Source organism: Diospyros lotus, chromosome 1 (genome assembly GCF_014633365.1).
Source record: "Diospyros lotus cultivar Yz01 chromosome 1, ASM1463336v1, whole genome shotgun sequence".
NCBI classification, from domain to species: domain Eukaryota; kingdom Viridiplantae; phylum Streptophyta; class Magnoliopsida; order Ericales; family Ebenaceae; genus Diospyros; species Diospyros lotus.
In genome coordinates this window covers 31959832-31979654 of record NC_068338.1, presented here as the reverse complement: position 1 = coordinate 31979654, position 19823 = coordinate 31959832, and the positions used below count along the sequence as shown (strand labels likewise).

Below are 19823 nucleotides of genomic sequence, written 5' to 3'. Positions count from 1 at the left end.
GCATTATCTTTGCTCAATGTTTTTCCTACCTAGCAATAGGAGTGATACAAGTCCCTTAGTTTAATCCAATTCAATTTTGATCCAATGTGGAATTTATTAATATGTTGTGTCTCAAAATTGGCTAAGGCAATCGACAGTTGGTTTAGCAACTGTCGACCTTTGGATAGAGCCAGTCGACATATACAAGAAATATGTAGATCGACAGAATTAAGTTGGTTGTTAGAGACTACAGTTTTAACAGCCAAACCAACCAATCTATTTCTATCCATTATATCTAGCCTTGTTATTAACGAATTGCCTATAAATAGAACTAAAAAGATGGATGAATGGTTATTCTAAGAAGCTACTGTATCCTAATTCTCTAAGTGTGAAATGCTGAGAAAGAGAGAAAAGATTAAGAGGGAACGCTCGGGTAAGAGCTTGTACTTGTTTTTGTTCTTGTTATGATATTGTAAGTCTTCTTGTAATCTTATAATTCCGATCAATATTGAGTGGATTGATTAATTAAGGGTTGAAACCTTTATCGTGAGTAAGATCGTTTTATCGATCCAAACACATATATTTTGTATCATTTCTTTTTTTTGTATCATTTTTTTTTTGTATTTTTCTATTTTTTGTTATGTTTTGTTTTCTTGGTTGAGTTGTTCTACGCTTGGGATATCCTATATGATGCCCCAACCCCTACTACCGGGTGTCACCGTAACCCATGATTACAATCTCGGGCTATCTCGAAGGAAAGTTATGCCCTGCCAACATAAAGTATAAGAATAATATGGGCGTCCTAGGTGGGGTCCAGGCTTCGCAGCCTTCAATTGTCGAGAACTCGGGTTTAAAAAACATAGACAACAGAAATTTACTTGATTCTCGTGTTTGATTAGGTCTTTAAAATATAAATCCAATTTTCATAAACAAATCAAAATAAGTACCAACATGTTCAATAAAATGCTCCAATAGTCAAGCATATTTAAATAGGTTTTATATCCCAACCGGTTCAAACACATACTTTGAGTTCCTCATAGCGAGAACCTTAACTTGATCTTAATCAAATTTTATTTAAACCATAACCGTCTCTTGTAGTCAAACACAGAGCATATATAGATTACATAAACTACATAGAAACACGACCCACATTCTCACTGTCTGCAATCACTATTAATCGGCGACTATTCCACCAATACCGCTTTCCCTTTCTTAGACCCCTAGTCATCTGTTGGGTTAGTAGGAATAAAGGGGTGAGTCCAGGAACTCAGTAAAGACAATATGCAATGCAATAAATTAATAAACATAACATCATAGATAAAAATGAAGTACATCATGCATGCAGGCCCGTCCACCGCACCTATCTCAGGCTCTAGGTACGTCTTAGTGGTTTCCTCTATGACTCTGTTCTAAGACTCTCATAGTAAAAAATCCACTGCCCCATGCCTAGGCACTCCCTCGATATCTTATGCAAGTTATGACAAAATAAATTTATACACAAAACAAATTAAACCCTTACCTTAAATTGTTTATTGCTCGATGATTAACTCTGTTTCGTTAAACAAATTGGTAGCGCACTCGCAATTCCCTTATCACAATTATATATATATATATATATATCCATAAGGCTAAGTAATCCATTAGATAACCACATATTAGATTTACTAATTTAACGAATTCCAAAGATTTTCTATCAATTTAACTTATTAATTAAACTAACTACTTTAATTAAGTAATTAAACTACATTTTGAAATTAATTTTGTTACCTCACTGTCGAGTTCTTCCTCTTTAAACTCATGGATCGAACTTCTTTTCTACTACTTAGGCTTGGTTGCCTCATGTTTCCCCCTTCCTAAAAAAAAATAATCCATGATTTAACCCACTGAATTAAGGTTAATGATGGTCTTGATTTTACCCCTGCTTCGTGGTTGAAAATTGACTAAACAAGAAAGGGATAGGAGTTAAGTTTGTAAGCAACAAAAGGGAGAGTTTGACAGCTGGCATGGGCGATTTTTGTTTCCCATACATGGCTGCTTTGTGGCAGCCCATTAACCCTTCAATTTGGGGCTTAAACAACACCATTTTGGTGCCTAATTTTGTGCCCCCCTCATTGATCTCATGACTCCTACGATGACCTTCGTGCACGCAACTAGCTAAGTTAAAAATCTCCTCAATTTCTTGCTTGCATTTGTTGAATTTAGCTTGTTCTTTGGTTGCTCTTTGATAAGATCCCAAAATCTCCAGCATTTTTGCACACTTCTACTTCTAACCACTAGGCTACAAGCTCTCTTGTTGCTTAATCCCACCTAATTTAATTTTATACCAATTAAGTGCTTAATTTTCCCACCTTGTATTCAAACCCAAGAAATTTCATAATTTCTCATTTACTTCACTTATTCAAAAATATATTAAATTTAATATTTTTCATTAATTTCCCCAAAACTACAAATATTTCATAATTAATTAATAAATCACTTCCAACACACCAAATCAGTTATTATCATTTTTTTTTCAAGGTCAGGGATGTTACATAATACAAGTCCAACACATTACATAAATAAAGAAATTCTTTAATTTGGCATGCCTGCTGTCTGAACTAGCCTTCATTATTCAAAATCACAATACTATAGACCCTTTCTATAAACTTAATATAAATTACACAAACACCACACAGATTAATAACAAGAAGTCAAGATGTACAGCAACAACACTCCAATTTGGGCAATATATAGCCAGCAATTCAGCCATCGATCTCAACCTTCTTCACTTCATCCTTCTTGCTCACTTCTTCCTTGGGGATGAACACTCTGAGAACTCCATTCTCCATTGAAGCTTTCACTTCCTCCGTCTTCCCATTCTCCGGCAACCCCAACTGCCTCCTGAACTTTCCCCTACTCCGCTCCCTCCGGTGCCACCACGTCTCCTCCTCCTCCTCCGGCTTCTCCACGTTCCACTCTCCGCTAATACTTAAAACTCTATTATCCTCCACTTCCACCTTAACCTGTTCCTTGTGAATCCCAGGAAGATCCACCATAACCACGTGAGCCTCCGGTGTCTCCTTCCAGTCCAAGCACGGGGAGTTCACCTGCAGCTCCGAACACGAGGAAGCTGCGGACTCCTTCAACGGAAGCCAAACGGGGAAGCCTGAAGAGAATGGATTGAATATGCTGCTTCGGCGGCTCCCGCAAACGCTTGGGCATTCATTCAACATCGACGTCATCTTCCTCCCCTTTCGGTGCTTGCTTATCAGTTTCGATTGCGTGCAAAACTGAGGTAGCTGTTGTTGAACCTTGCTGCAACTCATTGTTGGTCTGCAAAAAGTGGAGACAACGTTCGTTATTTGTAAGCAATCGAAGGAGGTTTCTCGTATGTTCACGATGAGTCTGGTTGTTTCTGCGGAGAGGAAGCGGCATCTCTGTGTGAACCGGCAAGGCTGTGAACGTGAGCTTTCACATTTCGCTCCCAATATATATGTGTATATTATTAATAAGCTTTTGAAATGGGCTAACCCAGTAATGGGCCGGACCCAGTATACGTTGAGTGGCCTAATCCTCATCTTGGATTGTTTATCTCGGCCGCCCAATTAGGTCCTTCTAGAATGAACCAGAAACTTCACTCAGCCCAACCAGTTTCTAGAAATTATGTAGGGGCCTTCTGTTAAATAAAACAATTTAAAATTTTCATATCTAATCTCTTATTTTATCTCTTTTTTTCTATTACATAAATATTTTGAAAATTTATTTTGTTTTTCATCTCTAATCATAAATATTTTTTTTTCAGGTCGGAAACACTTTAGTACTATACGCAGCTAGCTTTCGTTAAAAATACATAAAAATAAAATAAAATAAAAAATTTAAATCTAAATTAATTGATCTGAAAGTATTCGAGTTTTATAATAAATTCAGGCACTGAATTGATTAAATTAAAATGACTTAATTCAGATTGGCTGGATTTTTTTAATCTGAATTTGAAATATTTAATTAATTAAAAATAATATATCAAAATTTAATTAACTTTTCAACTTTAAAATTTAAGTTCCAATGTGCTGCTATCTTATTGGAAAGCGTAATGGATGATGGGCTGGTATGCAGTACAGGCTTACCCTTAGCTAACAACAGATCAGGCCCACATTATATTGGGCCTCACTCAGATGTAAGGATTTTAATTGGGCTCCTAAATTAGAGATTTCTAAAATGTACTAGAAGCATCTCTATATAAATACGGAGGTCTCAATATGCCGCGAAGCTGCTGGAATTCTCTTTCCGTTTGCTATAAATTGCCGAGCGGCTCGAACTTTTCTTGCATCCCAACAAGTTTGATTCCGCGAAAACATTCTGTCCATCAATAAGCCAAGTCAAATAGCTGGTTGTTTTCTTCGATCATCTAAGCTCCGTCCGCTCTCAGGAGAAGATGTCATTGATCCCAAGCTTCTTCGGCGGCCGACGTGGTGGCGTCTTCGATCCTTCCTCTCTCGACGTTTGGGATCCTTTCAGGGACTTCCCATTCCCTCAACTTTCTGGAGAAAATTCTGCACTGGTGAACACTCGCGTGGACTGGAAGGAAACACCGGAAGCGCATGTGTTCAAGGCCGATGTACCGGGGCTGAAGAAAGAGGAAGTGAAGGTGGAGATCGAAGACGACAGAGTTCTGCAGATCAGCGGCGAGAGGAACGTGGAGAAGGAGGAGAAGAACGATGCCTGGCACAGGGTGGAGCGCAGCAGCGGGAAGTTTATGAGGCGTTTTAGGCTGCCGGAAAATGCGAAGATGGATGAGGTGAAGGCGTCCATGGAGAATGGAGTTCTGACTGTGACGATTCCCAAGGTGGAGATCAAGAAGCCGGATACCAAGGCGATTGAAATCTCTGGTTAGAGTTTTGAGTGATGAGAAACTACTACTCTTGAGTGAAGACTGTGTGTGCGAGTGAATGTGGTCTGGTTAGAGTTTTGAGTGATTTGTGATCGATGGGGGAGTACCGAAAGCTCTGCTTAGATGGCTTCTAGGGTTTAGCAATTGAATAAGAGATATATTTGAAGTATTTACTGCCTTACCAGCTTGTCTTAATACGCTAAGGGATAGAGAAAAATCAACTTCACGGTATCTTATATTCAATAATTTCCCTATAAATTTAAAAGAAAACTGAAAAGACTACAAACAGTATCTGTTTCTTTGATAAAGTAGCTTCATTATGCAAAATCAGTGTGTTCTCACAAACGGTATTGCCCTCTCCTATCTGCTCCTCTAACAATAACACACAAATGACCGAATGAAAGACATTAGTTCTTCACGCAATCCTTCTTCACTTTCCCTTTGGTTGGACACCGTGAGAACTGAGAACTCCATTTTCCATTGACGCTTTTACTTTTTCTGTCTTCGCATTCTCCGGCAACTGGAACCGCCTCGTGAACAAATTTCTGTGGTTGTTGGGTACTATTATTTGTTGGGCTTTGCTTGGCCCAATTTGAAGTATAAAGTATAAACCAATGGAATCAGGGCCCAAATAATAATACGTTGGGCACACTGAATCCATTACAGTCTAGCTAAGTGGGCTTTTAATCATGGTTTTTCAGAAAATATTTTTGTTTTTAATTGAATAATTAAATTTTCTCTTAAAAAATATAAAACCCGGTTTTCTATTTTTTTTTTAATTTATACTGTGAATTAGAAATCTTATTTTTTTATTTTTTTTAAAAATGAATACTATGATTTTTTTAAAACATTTAATATTAAAACATTTTTGGTTATAAAACTAGAGTGCCTTAAAAGTCTTAATTCTGAAAGCAAGGACCGATTTATTTGTATAAAAAATCGAATTTAACAAATATTCAAATCAAATTAACAGAAATTAATTAGCCGTTTGGTCTAAAAATTTGGTTTTAACCCAATAATAATAATGCTTCACCCCTACCTTTTAATAGCTTAAAATTCATGGCTTCATACATTTCGTATACGCAAACAGTAAGTATTAAAATAATAACATTTTAATAATTACAAACTGTAGCTTTTCTTCATATATAAATATTTGATTTAGGTATCATTCTCAGAGAATTAACCCCCCCCCCCCCCCCCCCGAGTTAGAGTGAGTGAGTGAGTTAGGTAAAAGAAATTTACCAAAACTTGCCACATGATAGAAGCATATTAATAATAGTACCACCTAACAAAAGGAACACATTGCACATGTTAAAGGCTGCGCCAAGAATGAATGCGATCCACTGTGTGCTGAATGAATGAATGAATGAATGCCTATTCCCCTACGTACTCATGTCAATCCCCCCTCTCTATCCACATAATTTCTTCAGCTTTCACGCAATTATGAGTTTATTCCATCCACTTTTCACATTCTTAGTTATTAAAAAATAATTAAATTAATAACAAAAGACTATAGGGTCTTTAGATCTCCCTTTTTTTAAGTGTTTTAATTTCTATCAAATATTTCTGTTGTGTGTATTGCACTGTGCGCATTATTATAAACTATATATATATATAATGCACTGTGTATGATGAATTTACTATTACACACTTAAAATTAATGATAATGATTTAAGGGTTATCACCATATAAAGAAAAACAAATATTAAATTAAAACATATAAATTACCCAATCTTTGTGGTTTTCATTTATTGTCACGTCTTAAATTAAAACTAAAAAGTGTTTCAACGGTGGAACACATTATAGGAAGACAGAGATTGATAAACTCCAAACCCAAATCCCTCTTTACCAAAGTACACTTCCAAGTCCCTAATTAGCGCCATTCGTCTCGTGTTTTAGTGATTCACATTGCCACCATATAATCACATCGATGCCACGTTGCACTACTCTGATATATATGAATGATTAACATTAAACGGGCTCAGAATCTTCTTACGGTCAGGAGTGAACGCACTGTTACTGCAACCAGGCATGGATCCCACCACAACCACACACACACACCCCACACGATGGCAATCAGACGGTGTAGACCACCACGAAGCAGGGAAGCACAGCCCTCGGATTGAAAACCAGGAGCTCATCCTCTTCGTCCAATCTCGTCGGCGACCCCGGCTCCCTGCCCACCACCGAATCGAACCCGGGATCTCCCTTGTCCACGAACTCAGGGACCGACCCGACCCTCCCGGCGATGACCCGGCACACCAGCATTGCGCGCTTCACGTGCATGAACCTGAACTCCTCCTCGATCTCTTCCGGGATGGCCACGTGTGCCCTCCAGCTGGTCGATAGCGTGGGGATTCCGTCCATCTTGGGTGAGAACCCCGACCTGATGATGCCGCAAACGCTGCAGTAAGGCTGGTTGCAGACGCTGGAATCACCCTTTTGCCCCAAGTCACACAAGAACGTGGCGCAGTGAAACCGCAGCAGCTCGTTGCCGTCGGCAATGCACCGCTCGTCGCGTCTCCTCACGGCGCCTTTCCGCGCCGCCCTCAGCTTAACGCTCTCCCTGTACTCCTCGAACTTGTTTAGTATTTTCTGGCTGTTGTGGATCTTCAAGACCCGGTGGACAATCGGGTTCTTTGCCTTCTCGGGCCAGCCGGTGTTGAATATGATCTGAACTATGTTCTTACCCGAATCGCCGTCGATCAGCTCCGAAACAGCGTGCTTGATCGCCTGGTGCTGTTCGAGAAGGCTCGGCTTCTGGAAGATCTCGCCGCACGCCGGGCATGGATAAATATCGTTCCGGAGAGGGAAGAATTGCTGGTCGGATGATATGTCGGATTCTGGGCGTGACCCTGTCGGCCTCTTACGCGGAGGATCCGAATCGAGGGGCTCGGATTGGAACACGACGGATGAGTGCAGGGAGGAGGGGGCCGGCGAGGAGGGAACCGGGTACGGATCGGATTGGCAGCTGGGTTTGGTGGCGAAGATCCGCTTGAAGAACGACCAAGAGGAGGAGAGGGCTTTGGTGGTTTTTTGGCGGAGAGAGGGAGGAGAGTGGAGAGAAAGATGAGAAGCCTTGCGTTTCTTGGAAGGGAGCTGTGGGTGAGCGGCGGAGGAGAGGAGGAAGCAGCCGAGGTGGAGGAGGAGGAAAGCAACGGAGTGGAAGAATGTTCGGAAGCTGGCCATGGATATCGTCAACAGAGCTTCAGCAGCCGTGGTGGTATTGCCATGAATGTTGTGTCATGACAGGTGAAAGGAAGAATGTAAAGGAGAGGCATCGGTGGGGACAAAGCATAATATATTGGAAGAATAAAGGTGTAGTTCGGTGGAAGGCAACTTCATCATCGCATCTCTCTCTCTCTTTCCCCCAAATATCTTTAATCTATACTTTCCACGTAGCGCAATCAGGAAATTACGCACAGTGACAGCCATCTTTACTTGCGTTACTAACCAGGTTGGGTCGGCCATGGCAGACATATATATTTGCTAATTCTTAAATCCGCTCGCACGTGCCACGTACCAGGCATAACCTGCGAGACATATATAGTTAATGATTAGCTTAACGTGTTAAATTTTGGATGATAGTAGATCCAACATGATTTAAGTGTTTTGGAGGGTTACTAACTTACTAGTTCTCTGGCTTCAGGAGGGTATCCGAGGCCTAGAAATTGTGGCTACCCTGTCTAATAGTGAGCCCCTTCAATCCTCAACACTCACTGGACTGCAACTATTTCTTCAACCGACGCGCAGCTCCTTTGGAGGATATGGACACACCAACACGTGGCCTTGTCTCTCCTTTGTCCTCTGTGCACCTTGCCCAAGCTCCTAGGGAGTAAATCTATATGGCATCCAAAGAGGTATTATAAACCGTAACAGTTAAAAAAAAATCTGAAATGCATTTTAGTGGGTACGTACGTAGGTCATGTGGAGATGCAATCTCACTCATGGAGGGGGGTGTACATGATTGATTGCAGGACAACTATCTTCGAGGGTGGGCCGCTTTGATCTTCTCTTGGGTCCATGAAAGTTCTCCTGATCTGATCGCTTCCTTCCTTGCCCCCCCATTCATTAAAACATATGTAGCTTAATTAGCCCCACTTTAATATTCAGGAGATTTTAAAATAACCAGAAGGCCTCGGCCCTGGGCTGTACGATCCACTTTCGGGACTTGAAATGCCAAAATTGTCCGTGCAGGGGTCCATTTAAGGCCAGGGCAGTTTGGTTAATTTCAAGTGTGGGTCAGGGTCAGCCCAATGTGTGGTTCTCTTCCCGCCTCCCAGTCCAAACCTGTGGTCAACTTTATATTTATTTATATCTATACTAACATTAATATTAGAAGACAAATTAATATTTTTTTTAAAAATTTTGAGGACTTAATTTTAAAATTATGTCACAACTTTCTTTAATTAAAATGTGGAGTCAAATATGATGATAAGTAATTTTCTCCCTTTTTTTTTTAGAGGGGTTATCCTCGACCTCAAGGGGGTTGGCAATTTGCATCTTTAATAAATAAATAAATACTTAAGATGTATTTAGTATTTCTTAATCTATTGTTAAGCACTATTTAATTTTTATAATAAATTTGTCAAACAGGAATAAATAAATAACAGATGCAATTGCATGTTTGCCATGCCTAGTCATTACTAAAAGTCAATAAGCCAATTGTATATGAGAAATCATATATATATATATATGTCAATAACCGAAATCTATTTGTCCACGTTCAATTTCAGCTGATCATGATTCGTTTTGGGCTACGGTGAGTAAGTCCAAAGTGCCAAGAAGAAGAATACAAAGGTTTTAGACGTGAGTCAACACCAGAATTTTTTACGTGATTCGATTAGAACGATATTTATTCTACAACCACACTCTGGTTATTTTCTCAAAATAGCGGTATCTGATTATTCTCTCTGCCCCTCATAATATCTTTGATTCTTATTTATACTGAGGGGTCTTTATAATTTAGATAACATATAGAAATACAATAATTACATAATGGGGACAAATAACCCTTATCGTCTGCACGAAACCGAAAGTGGGATCCTTATTACGAGGGTTATGGGTTGTTGCAGATAAAATGAATAGTCTCTACCTCTGACTTCTGAGCAGCTTTACCACTTATGCGAGTTGGCGATCTTAGGCCAACGACTTGGGCGATCCAGCGAACTGAGGGTTTTGCTGCGAGCCCGTCAGTCGATCGTTGAGAGCTCTCTAAGGGCTTTATTGAGAGCTCGCAGAATGCTTGCTTCATGAGATTCGAATTTCGATGATTTATGGGATTTTTTTAACGAGGTTGTCTGAATTTTCTAGAATCTGGGTAATTGAGTCGGCCCATTGGACTGGGCCTAGTCATAAGGAGTTATGTTGTACCTAAAATTTTAATTACGATTGCCAATATTGATGATAACTTATAAGCTTCATTCTTAATTGAGATTTGAGTCTTTCAAATAAAATTCAGTAGACTTCATGCATGATGCACCCCCACATATATATATATATGCATTTTTATTTACGTTTTCAGAGATTTTGTCATCTTTGAAAGCGAAAAATGAGAGGGGCCACGGTGGTCAACGAGTAAGAAGACTTTGACAGTGAAGTTGACTGGTGAGCAATAACTAAGAAGAAGCGAAAGAGAAGCTTTGATTTGTACTCTCAGTCAGCCTCCTCAGCCATAGCCATAGCCATAGCCATATGATATGTCTATCTTTCCTGCAAAGCTCTTTCCTATGTAAACATCATTGTCCCGTGCTTTTGCTTTGGAGAAAGCTGCCGACACTGTTTTACTTTAATCCCTCAATAATGATGATTACTAATAACAGTTGCTGCTTGTCCATGATGATGATGATGATGATGATGGCTTCCTCTTAAATAATAAATACCCATCAATAATGGATGCTCTAATTAAATCTTTTTGCATTACAAACTGGAGAATATTAATAATATTGATGCTCAAATATGAGTAACCGCCCGCCCGCCCGCCCACGTCCAGGGTGACCATATCCGTAAGTTCGAGTTGTCTTGGTCGCCCATTCGCCCACCGTTTGCAATTGAGTCTCTGGCAAATTAAATTGAATTTGCCTTTCGATCTAAGTAAGTTGTATTAATATGAGTAGGAGCTGTGTGGAGAAGCACAAGCAGCGGGCCGCCGGATTGATGATTTCATTTGGACAGTTGAGTTGTGTGCAATGATGAACCCAAGGGGTTTGGTTTGAACTTTTGAAGTAAAAAAAACCAACTGCTCTCTGTAACTTATAATATGATGTAGAAGCAAAGACGTCGGTCTGCGAGCTCAGTTAATTTTTCCAACTCACTTTAAGATTAAGTGGATGATAGAAGGAGAGAAGCGGCATGATGAAGATGATGGGTACGTACTTTAGACTCAAGTCTTCTGAGATATGTCAGCGTCGCTGCATCGACCCCACGTGTGTCACACCATATATGATTGTGTCTCCTAAACTTGGGAGATAATGCTAATCATTCATTTTTTTTTTAATATATATTTTACTGGTAACCATCCATACTATTTCATCTTTTAAAATTTTTTTATTTATAATTTAGCCTATATTCGTCAATTAATATGAATTAATGAAATACCCTTCTTGTAAGTTGGTTGTCTTCGGTTAATTAAATTGCCGTGCGTATATAAGGGATTGTTTGATTTTGTGAATTAAAAAAATAGAACAATTTTTATTTTTATCCGATTAACTGACCACCATCTTCATTAATCAATTTAATTTTGACAGCGAGTTAGTCACACCTCCATGGTCAACCTAATATTCAACAGATAAGATAAGCTACTATTTTTTAAGGCTTTAATTTACTTTTTCATGCATAATATATTAGACTTAAATTTAGAGAATTATTTATTTATTTATTATTATTATTATTATTTGGACGGTACTAACCCAAATAAAGCCTGACCCAGTTCAGAAGACTCAAGAATAACTCGACCCACAGTTTAATCTTAACCTTACGTCAGTCTGCAACACCATCATTACCACTGTATATTGGATGTTCTTGCGCCTATTTCAGATCTCATTAATGGCAGATCCAATCCACATTTAATAAAGGTCTCGTCAATACCATGTCACCGTCAAGGAGGCTCGTCGATGCCGGATATCCAGTCTCATTGCTCTACAACGCCCAATGCAAACATGAATGCAGGAGGATCTCTCTACCTTCTGTATAAATTAGCTCTATCAAGAATTAATGTATGTTTTTTTTTCGAGACTATTGATACTCTGCTACTTTAATCTCTTATTTACTTGAATATCGAAGTGCTTGTAAGTGTCAATCATCCATCGCTGTGCCAATCACCTAAATCCATTCCCTGTCGCTTTAAGTTCATGTTCGATCATCACTTTGGGTAGGAAAGAACATTATTATTATTATTACTATCTAAAATAAAAAAATAAAATGTATTATCTATAATTTTCTAAGTGTATAATACTCTTAAGATGGTAAATAAGCGACCCCAAATTTTATTTTCAATTAGAAATTGTCTAAATGCGAAAAACTAATAAGTTTGACTTTTTTGCCCTCCTAAATTCATTACTCATATTAGTGTTTGAATCCTTGTAATTCACTAATCCAGCAAATTAAAGTTAATAATCCCAAATTTTTGCAGAAACACATAACTGAACGTGACTTTCTTTAATCCTTACAATTTTAAATTTAATTGGTGATTATTTTTATTTTAGTATTTAATTACTAATAAATCACATGAAATATCGGACGTGTTCACTAGCCATACACTATACAGGGCCTAAGGCCCTTGATTTTCTAAAATATGGATATGCTACTGAACAAATGAGCCCAACTCCACGGTCCCCCTTCCACTCCATACTAACCCAATGGACATCAAGGCTTCGGCTCTCATCCCCCCAAAAGACCTTTCATTGCACATAACCTTTTATAAGAGATTAAGTTGATGCGACCAACCGTGCAAGGCGTCACTTATTAGAGGTGAAAGTTTTAAATTCAAGTAGTTATTACAAAAAGTGTATATAATTTGTAAATTTAAAAACAAGAGAGTTGATAATACTATTTTAAATGTTACCATCAATAACCAATTTATAGATCACACCTTAGACAAGATTAAAAATGATAAATAATAATACAAATTAAAATAGTCATAACTGGCTCAACCAATTTAGGGGTCTTAAACAAAAAAAAATTGTCAGGAGTTATAAAGAGTATATATTCATTTTTTTTTTGTAAAACTTATATTTTATTCTGACATCAAAATTTTTTAAATAAAATATTTATTATTAAAAATTTTAAAAATATATAAATTACAAAATTTTAAGGACTTAGTAAATGCAGAATCTTGAGCAATTACCCAAATGACTTCATGATCGAGTGAGCTTTAAAAAAAGTATGGTCAGGTACAGATTATGTTTTTATGACTCAAAGAATATAAATTTATTTCTCTTAGAGCTTCATTTAATTTGTAGCTTTAGGGTTTATGTAATACAATTCTTCACTGTTCACACAGCCATCTTAATATAAAAATTAAAAATGTATTTATATGCTTTATTTATCGATGATAAAAAGTGTGAAAAGTGAAAACCAATGGGGATACAAGATAGCAAATTTTGAAATGACCAGTATACCCTCCTATATATAGCCAGCGGGCATTCTCAAATTCAACAAGCCAAAGAAAACAACACTTGGCGGCAGCGACGACAAAAGTAGATACAAATTAAATGACCAATATACCCTTTTGAACTGAGACACGACGACCAAACGAATAGACAATTACGGAAAGGCGGGACAAAGTTTCACGGAAAGACGAAAACATCCCCTCTTACGCTGACGTGTTGCCGAGCGCACGCGGATGCAAGTACACGCGAAGACCGTTCGTCATGAACAGCGTCAGCGACATCTTCTGCTCCACCCGGTGGCCGGGAACCGGTGACAACCGGTACCGGAGCAGCACCGCCGACGCCACCGACTTCATTTGCAAGTAAGCCAAGTCTTTGCCCAAGCAGGTTCTCGGACCGGCGTTAAACGCCACGAATTTGTACCCATCTTTTGGCGGTTCGAACCGGTCTCCATCGGCCGAGAGCCACCTCTCCGGTTTAAAATCCAAGCAATCCTCTCCCCATATGGATTTCATTCTCCCCACCGAGTATATCGAGTACGTCACCGTCGATCCAGCCCGAACTCTAGTTCCGTCCGGCAAGACATCGTCGGAGACTACGTACTTGAAGTCCTCCGGCACGGAGGGGTAAAGTCTCAACGTCTCTGTCAATGCGGCTTTTAAGTAAACCAGCCGGTCTGCTTCGTCGAAGACTAGCGGCTCTTCGATCCAGGCCCGAGGGTCTTCGCCGCGGGTTTCTTTTAGAACTGTTGTTATTTCGTTTATGATCTTGTCTTCGACGTCTTGGTTGTTCATCACCAGCCAGAAGAACCAGCTCAGAGCGACGGAGGAAGTATCTCGGCCAGCGAGCACGAAGTTCAGAGCGATGCGTTTGAGGATTCCGTCTGGAAAGAGGTTTCCCTCGACGTCTCTCTTCTTCATGAAGCGAGACAAGAGATCGTCCGATGGATTATCCTTCCGGACAGCAAGAGCTTCGGTCATGTAATTTTCAACAATGTCGAGGCTCTTCCTAAGCCTTTGTTCGGCTCCAAAGCCGAAAATCTTCTTCAATCGCCATAGAAAGCCCGGGTAAAGCAACCTCTGCAGAGTAGCCTCAGTAGCCGAGTCGAACGCGACAGAAAACGGGTTTTCGGGCAGATCCGGGGAGAGAGTTTCCGGGTCCTTACCGAACGTGAGCCCGCAAATATTATCGAAAGTTAAGCGAAGCAACAAGTCCTGTAAATCCACCGACTTCTTTTCATTTGCGGCCGTGTCTAAAATGCGGTAGAGGCGGGTCTTAATCGTCCGGTTCACCCACCGGGCCATCGCCTGCCGGAGTGTCCGGGTCGTGAACTCGAGAGCGGCGGTTTTGCGCTGAATCAGCCACGTCTCGCCGTCGCTGTTGAAAATGCCTTGTCCCAGCAAATCATGAAACGCTGCTTGCCACTGCGGCCCTTTGGGATAGTTATCGAACCGGGTTCGAAGAATGTGCTCGATGTTCTTGGGATGGCAAGTGACCGTGTAGAACCCTTGTCTCTGAGCTATGAAAGGCAAGCAAATAGTGCAAGTTTGGTAGGTTGCAGCGCCGGCAGTGGCGTGGAGGTTCCCCGCGATCCAGTCGTGGATGCGCCGCCGGTTCATGAAGAGAAGCGGAAGGCTTCCGACCAGCGGCCAGACCTTGGGGCCGGTGAGCCGACGAGCCAAGAGGGAGAACCAGAGAAGGTAAGCCGACGCTGCCACCACCACACTGTAAATCACCAAAAGGGTTTCCATTTGAGAGGGTGGTGGCTCTGTAGAAAGAAGAAGAAGAAGAGAGAGAGCTATATCAACAGATCGAGAAAAGTTCTTGGCTTGATTCAGTTTTATGGCAGTGAACTGAATGAGAAGGAGAAATGGAGACTGGTTATATATAGAGTTGATAGTTTTGAGAAAGATCTAGGAGAGAGTAGTTGGGAATTTTTGGGCAAATGCCGCACAACAGAAGGTTTCTGCTGGCACATGTCGTTTTTGGATCTTATCCCGTTATGCTTAATTACATGCAAGTAAGGATACGGTAAATATTTTTTAATGAATAATTAATAGAATATATAAACTTAACTCCATTATTAACCATTTCTTTTTCCTTAATTTTCAGAGTCTTCATTATTATTTATTTTGTTTTTATACCCAAACTTTGTTTTTTTTTTTTTTTTTTTCTTTTTTGCTTGTTATTATTAGCTTCTTCAAACTTGGTTTCATCCAACTTTACAAGTAGTTATTATCTGCTAAAATTTCATCCAAATTTATTATATATGATTTGAGTCATTTTTATAGATATATCATGTGGTTTATTTTTTAATATTCTACATTTTTATGATATATTTATTTAAATACAATTTTCTTAATTTTTCAATTTTATTTATTTACTTCATTTGAGGTGATCTTTTTTTATTTTTTTTAGGCTGAGGTGATGGGTTTCACGGTCAGCCTGACAAATCTTCATCCTTTGGTAATAACTGAGCAGTAAACGTGGCTGCTGCAGAAATGAAGTTGACCAAATCAGCCAGTGATATTGGCCCTTATTAAAGCCAGCATCATCTGTATTTCCCCATCCCCAACGTACATTAACCTAACTCAAACGTTATTTAGAGAGGCACCTTCGTATTAATAAATAATTATGAGTTTATTAATGAGCGATTATATATGTAGTGAATAAACATTGACAAATAATTAATTACTAATATCGAATATTACACAAAATAATAAAGTCTTGTGTTAAAATAGTATCTTCGTTACCTCTTAACTCTTTACCTGCCAGTTCACTATTTTCTTTTTGGGAAGTCCAAATGGCAAGCCCTTTTTGGCACACAGAGAGATAAAAGAGAGAGAGAGGAGTTGGGTGGGAGACTGTTTACCAATATTGAGAAACTGGGCTTGTTCCGAAAGCCCGGACAAAAGAAGAAGGGATGTACTGGGGGGATTGTGAAAGAGAAGCTGAAGAAGCCAAGAGCACAAGAATTTGACTCAGTAGAGCGTGCGAGAGCAGAGAGTTGTTTGGATTGGAGGAAACTTGGTGTGGAAGAAAGAAAATTTAAGTTACCAAAACAGCCAAAAAAGCCACGTTTCCTCTTGCCCTTTCTTCCCCAAGGCTACCCTACACCTACCCTTGTGGAATTTCACACTTGTATTTTCTTTCACGTTGTTGCTAGCTAGGAATATATAGGATAGATTCCCCCCCCCCCCCAACACTTTCTATTTCATTTTCCCGAAAAGGTAATACGGGAGAAAAGGGTCATGGTAGATGCATATGAGAATGAACAGTAAACGTACATATATAGTAAATCAGGCTATATTTTTTTTTTTTTTGGATTACGCCCCATTAATAGCGTTCTCAACCATCCTACCCCTAGAGCTACATTAAGGAGTTAAATTGAGAGATGTACCCAAATAATCAGGATGATAGACTTAAATCTGGCTATATTTATGCACAGACTAGCTATGTGCAGTGTAGATGATACATTTCTAGGGCAGGGCAGGGCAGGGCAGTTTAGATTCTTTCCCTTAGAAACACTGACGCTGAGGTACTCATTATTTAGAATCAATAAATAATGTTATTTCAATTCAATTTCTAATCCACTGGAGCAGATAATAGTAATAATAATAATAAATAACTAGCCAAGTGATTTTATTTTTTCAGAATTTTATTTGCCATATAATTTTGGTAATGATTTTTATTTAAATACTTCATAAATTAAATAGCATTTTTAAAAAATTTTGGAGTTGCAATTCAGAAATAAAATTTTATGCACAATTCCTACATAGAATAACTGAATTATTTTACCGTAATACATTAAAAAATAAAAATAGTTATAAACCGGTTTATAATTATAAAAATGTTAAGGTGAGTTTGATTACACACATTTTTCATGAAAAATGTCTATTTTTTACCTAAATTTTTTAAGTATTTGATTTGTCAATTTTTCTAAGCAAATTATTTTCTAACTTTTGATCACACATGATGGGAAGTTATCACTTTTGCTAGAAATGGTTATCTCATGGGGTTAGTTCTAATTTTTCAAGGAATTCACCCACGGCGCATTGCCTCAACACTTTCTATCCATCCAAATTTTTTCACGCATTGCCAATTTCTCTAGAGTTTTTCTCTCCCATTCGACGTCGGCTTTATCCTCTTCCTTTTCATCGCTATCCATCGTCAAAGACGAGCTCCGACTTCGTGTTTGTCGCCATCTCCACATAATACCATCTCCAATTTCGAATTCCAAACTATTGGCGCATCTTCATCTTCTTCCACGGTAAGATTTATGGCCATGTTCTTTTTTTATTTTTGTAGATCCAACGAGCGATTTTGGTCTTCGTCCACCGACTTTAGTTTTTCTCTCTCATTTGGCGAGCGATCTTGGTCTTCAACCACCGATCTTAGTCTTTGTCCACTGGCATTTCCCCTTCGTGTTCGTCTCCATCTCTACCAAAATCGACTTTTGATTCTAACTTTCAAACCACCATTCATCTTCGTCTTTGTCCACGATAAGCTTTTTGACCCTTCTTTTCTGGTTTTCGGCCACCTTCCAATCAATGATCGACGCTCTTTGTTTTTTGGTTTTGCATTTTGCTTTATACCTCTATTTTCAATATCTATTTTTACCTTTTAATTGATATTTTGTTCACACAGAATTTTTGTTCACTTTTTTTTGGAGAAAATATTTTGTATGTATCTTATATAAAGATGACTAATTTCATGAAAAATTAGTGATAATTAAACACTAAAAATTAGAAAAATACAACAAATTCTAGGTATAAAATTAAGCTAATCAAACACTATTAATTGATAATTTTTATGCAAATTATTTATAAGCAGTTGAATTGTGTAAAATTTATTTATTTTTATATAAATTTCATACTTGCATTCTTATTATAAAAATTTGGACAAATGAAAAATTTATTTGGGATTTGTGTTCCCGGATTTGGGCCCCCATATGACTTTCCATTCACATATCTTCTTATGGGCTCATGGGCCCCCTGTTAAATCACATAATTCAACCCGGCCCCTTAATTAACAATCAGCCCGGTAATCACGCTCGTCGTCCTCCCGGCGCACGATAGCAGCCTCAACTCCCAGACCAGACCTTGAACTTCAAAACCTCTCTCTTTCTCTCTCTCTCGGGGTCTATGCACACACAGGAGTGTCTATTTGTACTAAACCGCCGTGTACGGTGGCGCCAGGGAGCCAAACAACATGGCAGGCGATCCGGAAGACGCCAATGAGCTGATCTGTTTGGTAAATAACGAACACTTTCCCTTTGTTTTGATGGAGAAAACAGTTTATGTTATTTACCACAACAGTTTATGTTGACTTACTTCCATTGCCTGCAAAGCAGGGAGAAAAGAACACTTAAAATCTTGCAGAAAATACTTGTTTGTGCCTTTGGTGGGTGGGAAGGCCATTTCCATAATTCCAAACGAAATTTGTGGCCATGTTATTGTCACATTCCAAAAACTGTGTATTATCACTCGCCCGTTATTCAAAAGGCAAGTGAACATAATAAAAATAATGATATCATTTTATATATGATTTTTTTATTTATAAATTTGTCAAAACAAAGGTAAGTATTCTTTTTTATAGTGTTTGTTAATCAAGATATTGATTGAAAAAAATAAAATATGAAAAGTATTTCAAACAAGAGTGTTTTTCATTATATTTGTTAAATTTATCTAAAAAGAAGTGATTTGACTTGTTATCTTAGATTTTTTAAATAAATTTATTTTGAATTTTATAGATAAATTATTTTAACATAAGTTTATGTTAGTCATTTTAACAAACATTATCTTAATACAATGGAAAACAAGCAAATATAATAAGTTTCATTAAATTAATGGGTGAGAGGCAATATTAGTTTGCACTATGGATGTATAGATAGCTGCAGCCGGAAGTGTCCAAAAAATTATAATATTAATTAATGCAGTTATAATATGAATAATAATACTTGCTTGCTACGAGAAAAATATATTTGGATTGAGGGGAAGTTTCAAAGGATGAAGAAATTGTTGGTCCACCAAAGCAATGTTATGTTACGCATGTGAGCCTTTCAATTAATAATTAAACACAAGCGAATCGAATGAAATTAGCTTTGTTTATTTCTTCTATTGAAGACCTGATATTGCTTCAAATATATGAATTTATGTGTTGTACTTCACAAGCCCAACAAATCTTGAGAGAGAGAGAGAGAGAGGGAGCCGAAGGAAGGAAGGAAGGAAGGAAGGAAGGTCGTCTCTGCTATACTTTTGAATACAGCCAGTGGTCTACCAGCTTGATCAACCTCTCAGTAATTTATTTTCAGCTCACAAGCCATACTAATAATACAGAAATAAAATTTTATGCACAATTCCTACATA

At 38.4% G+C, this 19823-nt stretch overlaps 4 protein-coding genes across 4 annotated transcripts; 1 reads left to right on the top strand and 3 right to left on the bottom strand.

Annotated features, from left to right (window-relative positions):
- Nucleotides 1–2458: 2458 nt before the first annotated feature.
- On the bottom strand, nt 2459–3392 carry LOC127809907 (17.5 kDa class I heat shock protein-like). Its single transcript, XM_052349084.1, has one exon. The coding sequence runs from the start codon at nt 3282–3284 to the stop codon at nt 2721–2723; it is 564 nt and encodes a 187-aa protein (XP_052205044.1). The 5' UTR covers nt 3285–3392; the 3' UTR covers nt 2459–2720.
- An 884-nt stretch (nt 3393–4276) lies between these two features.
- On the top strand, nt 4277–5015 carry LOC127789843 (17.3 kDa class I heat shock protein-like). The gene has a single exon (XM_052318866.1). It carries the CDS (start codon nt 4391–4393, stop codon nt 4847–4849), a length of 459 nt encoding a protein of 152 aa, XP_052174826.1. The 5' UTR covers nt 4277–4390; the 3' UTR covers nt 4850–5015.
- A 1551-nt stretch (nt 5016–6566) lies between these two features.
- Nucleotides 6567–8257, bottom strand: LOC127789837 (uncharacterized). Its single transcript, XM_052318853.1, has one exon. It carries the CDS (start codon nt 8033–8035, stop codon nt 6923–6925), a length of 1113 nt encoding a protein of 370 aa, XP_052174813.1. The 5' UTR covers nt 8036–8257; the 3' UTR covers nt 6567–6922.
- Nucleotides 8258–13351: 5094 nt separating this feature from the next.
- LOC127787161 (cytochrome P450 86A1-like) lies at nt 13352–15397 on the bottom strand. The gene has a single exon (XM_052315444.1). It carries the CDS (start codon nt 15204–15206, stop codon nt 13659–13661), a length of 1548 nt encoding a protein of 515 aa, XP_052171404.1. The 5' UTR covers nt 15207–15397; the 3' UTR covers nt 13352–13658.
- Nucleotides 15398–19823: the final 4426 nt, after the last annotated feature.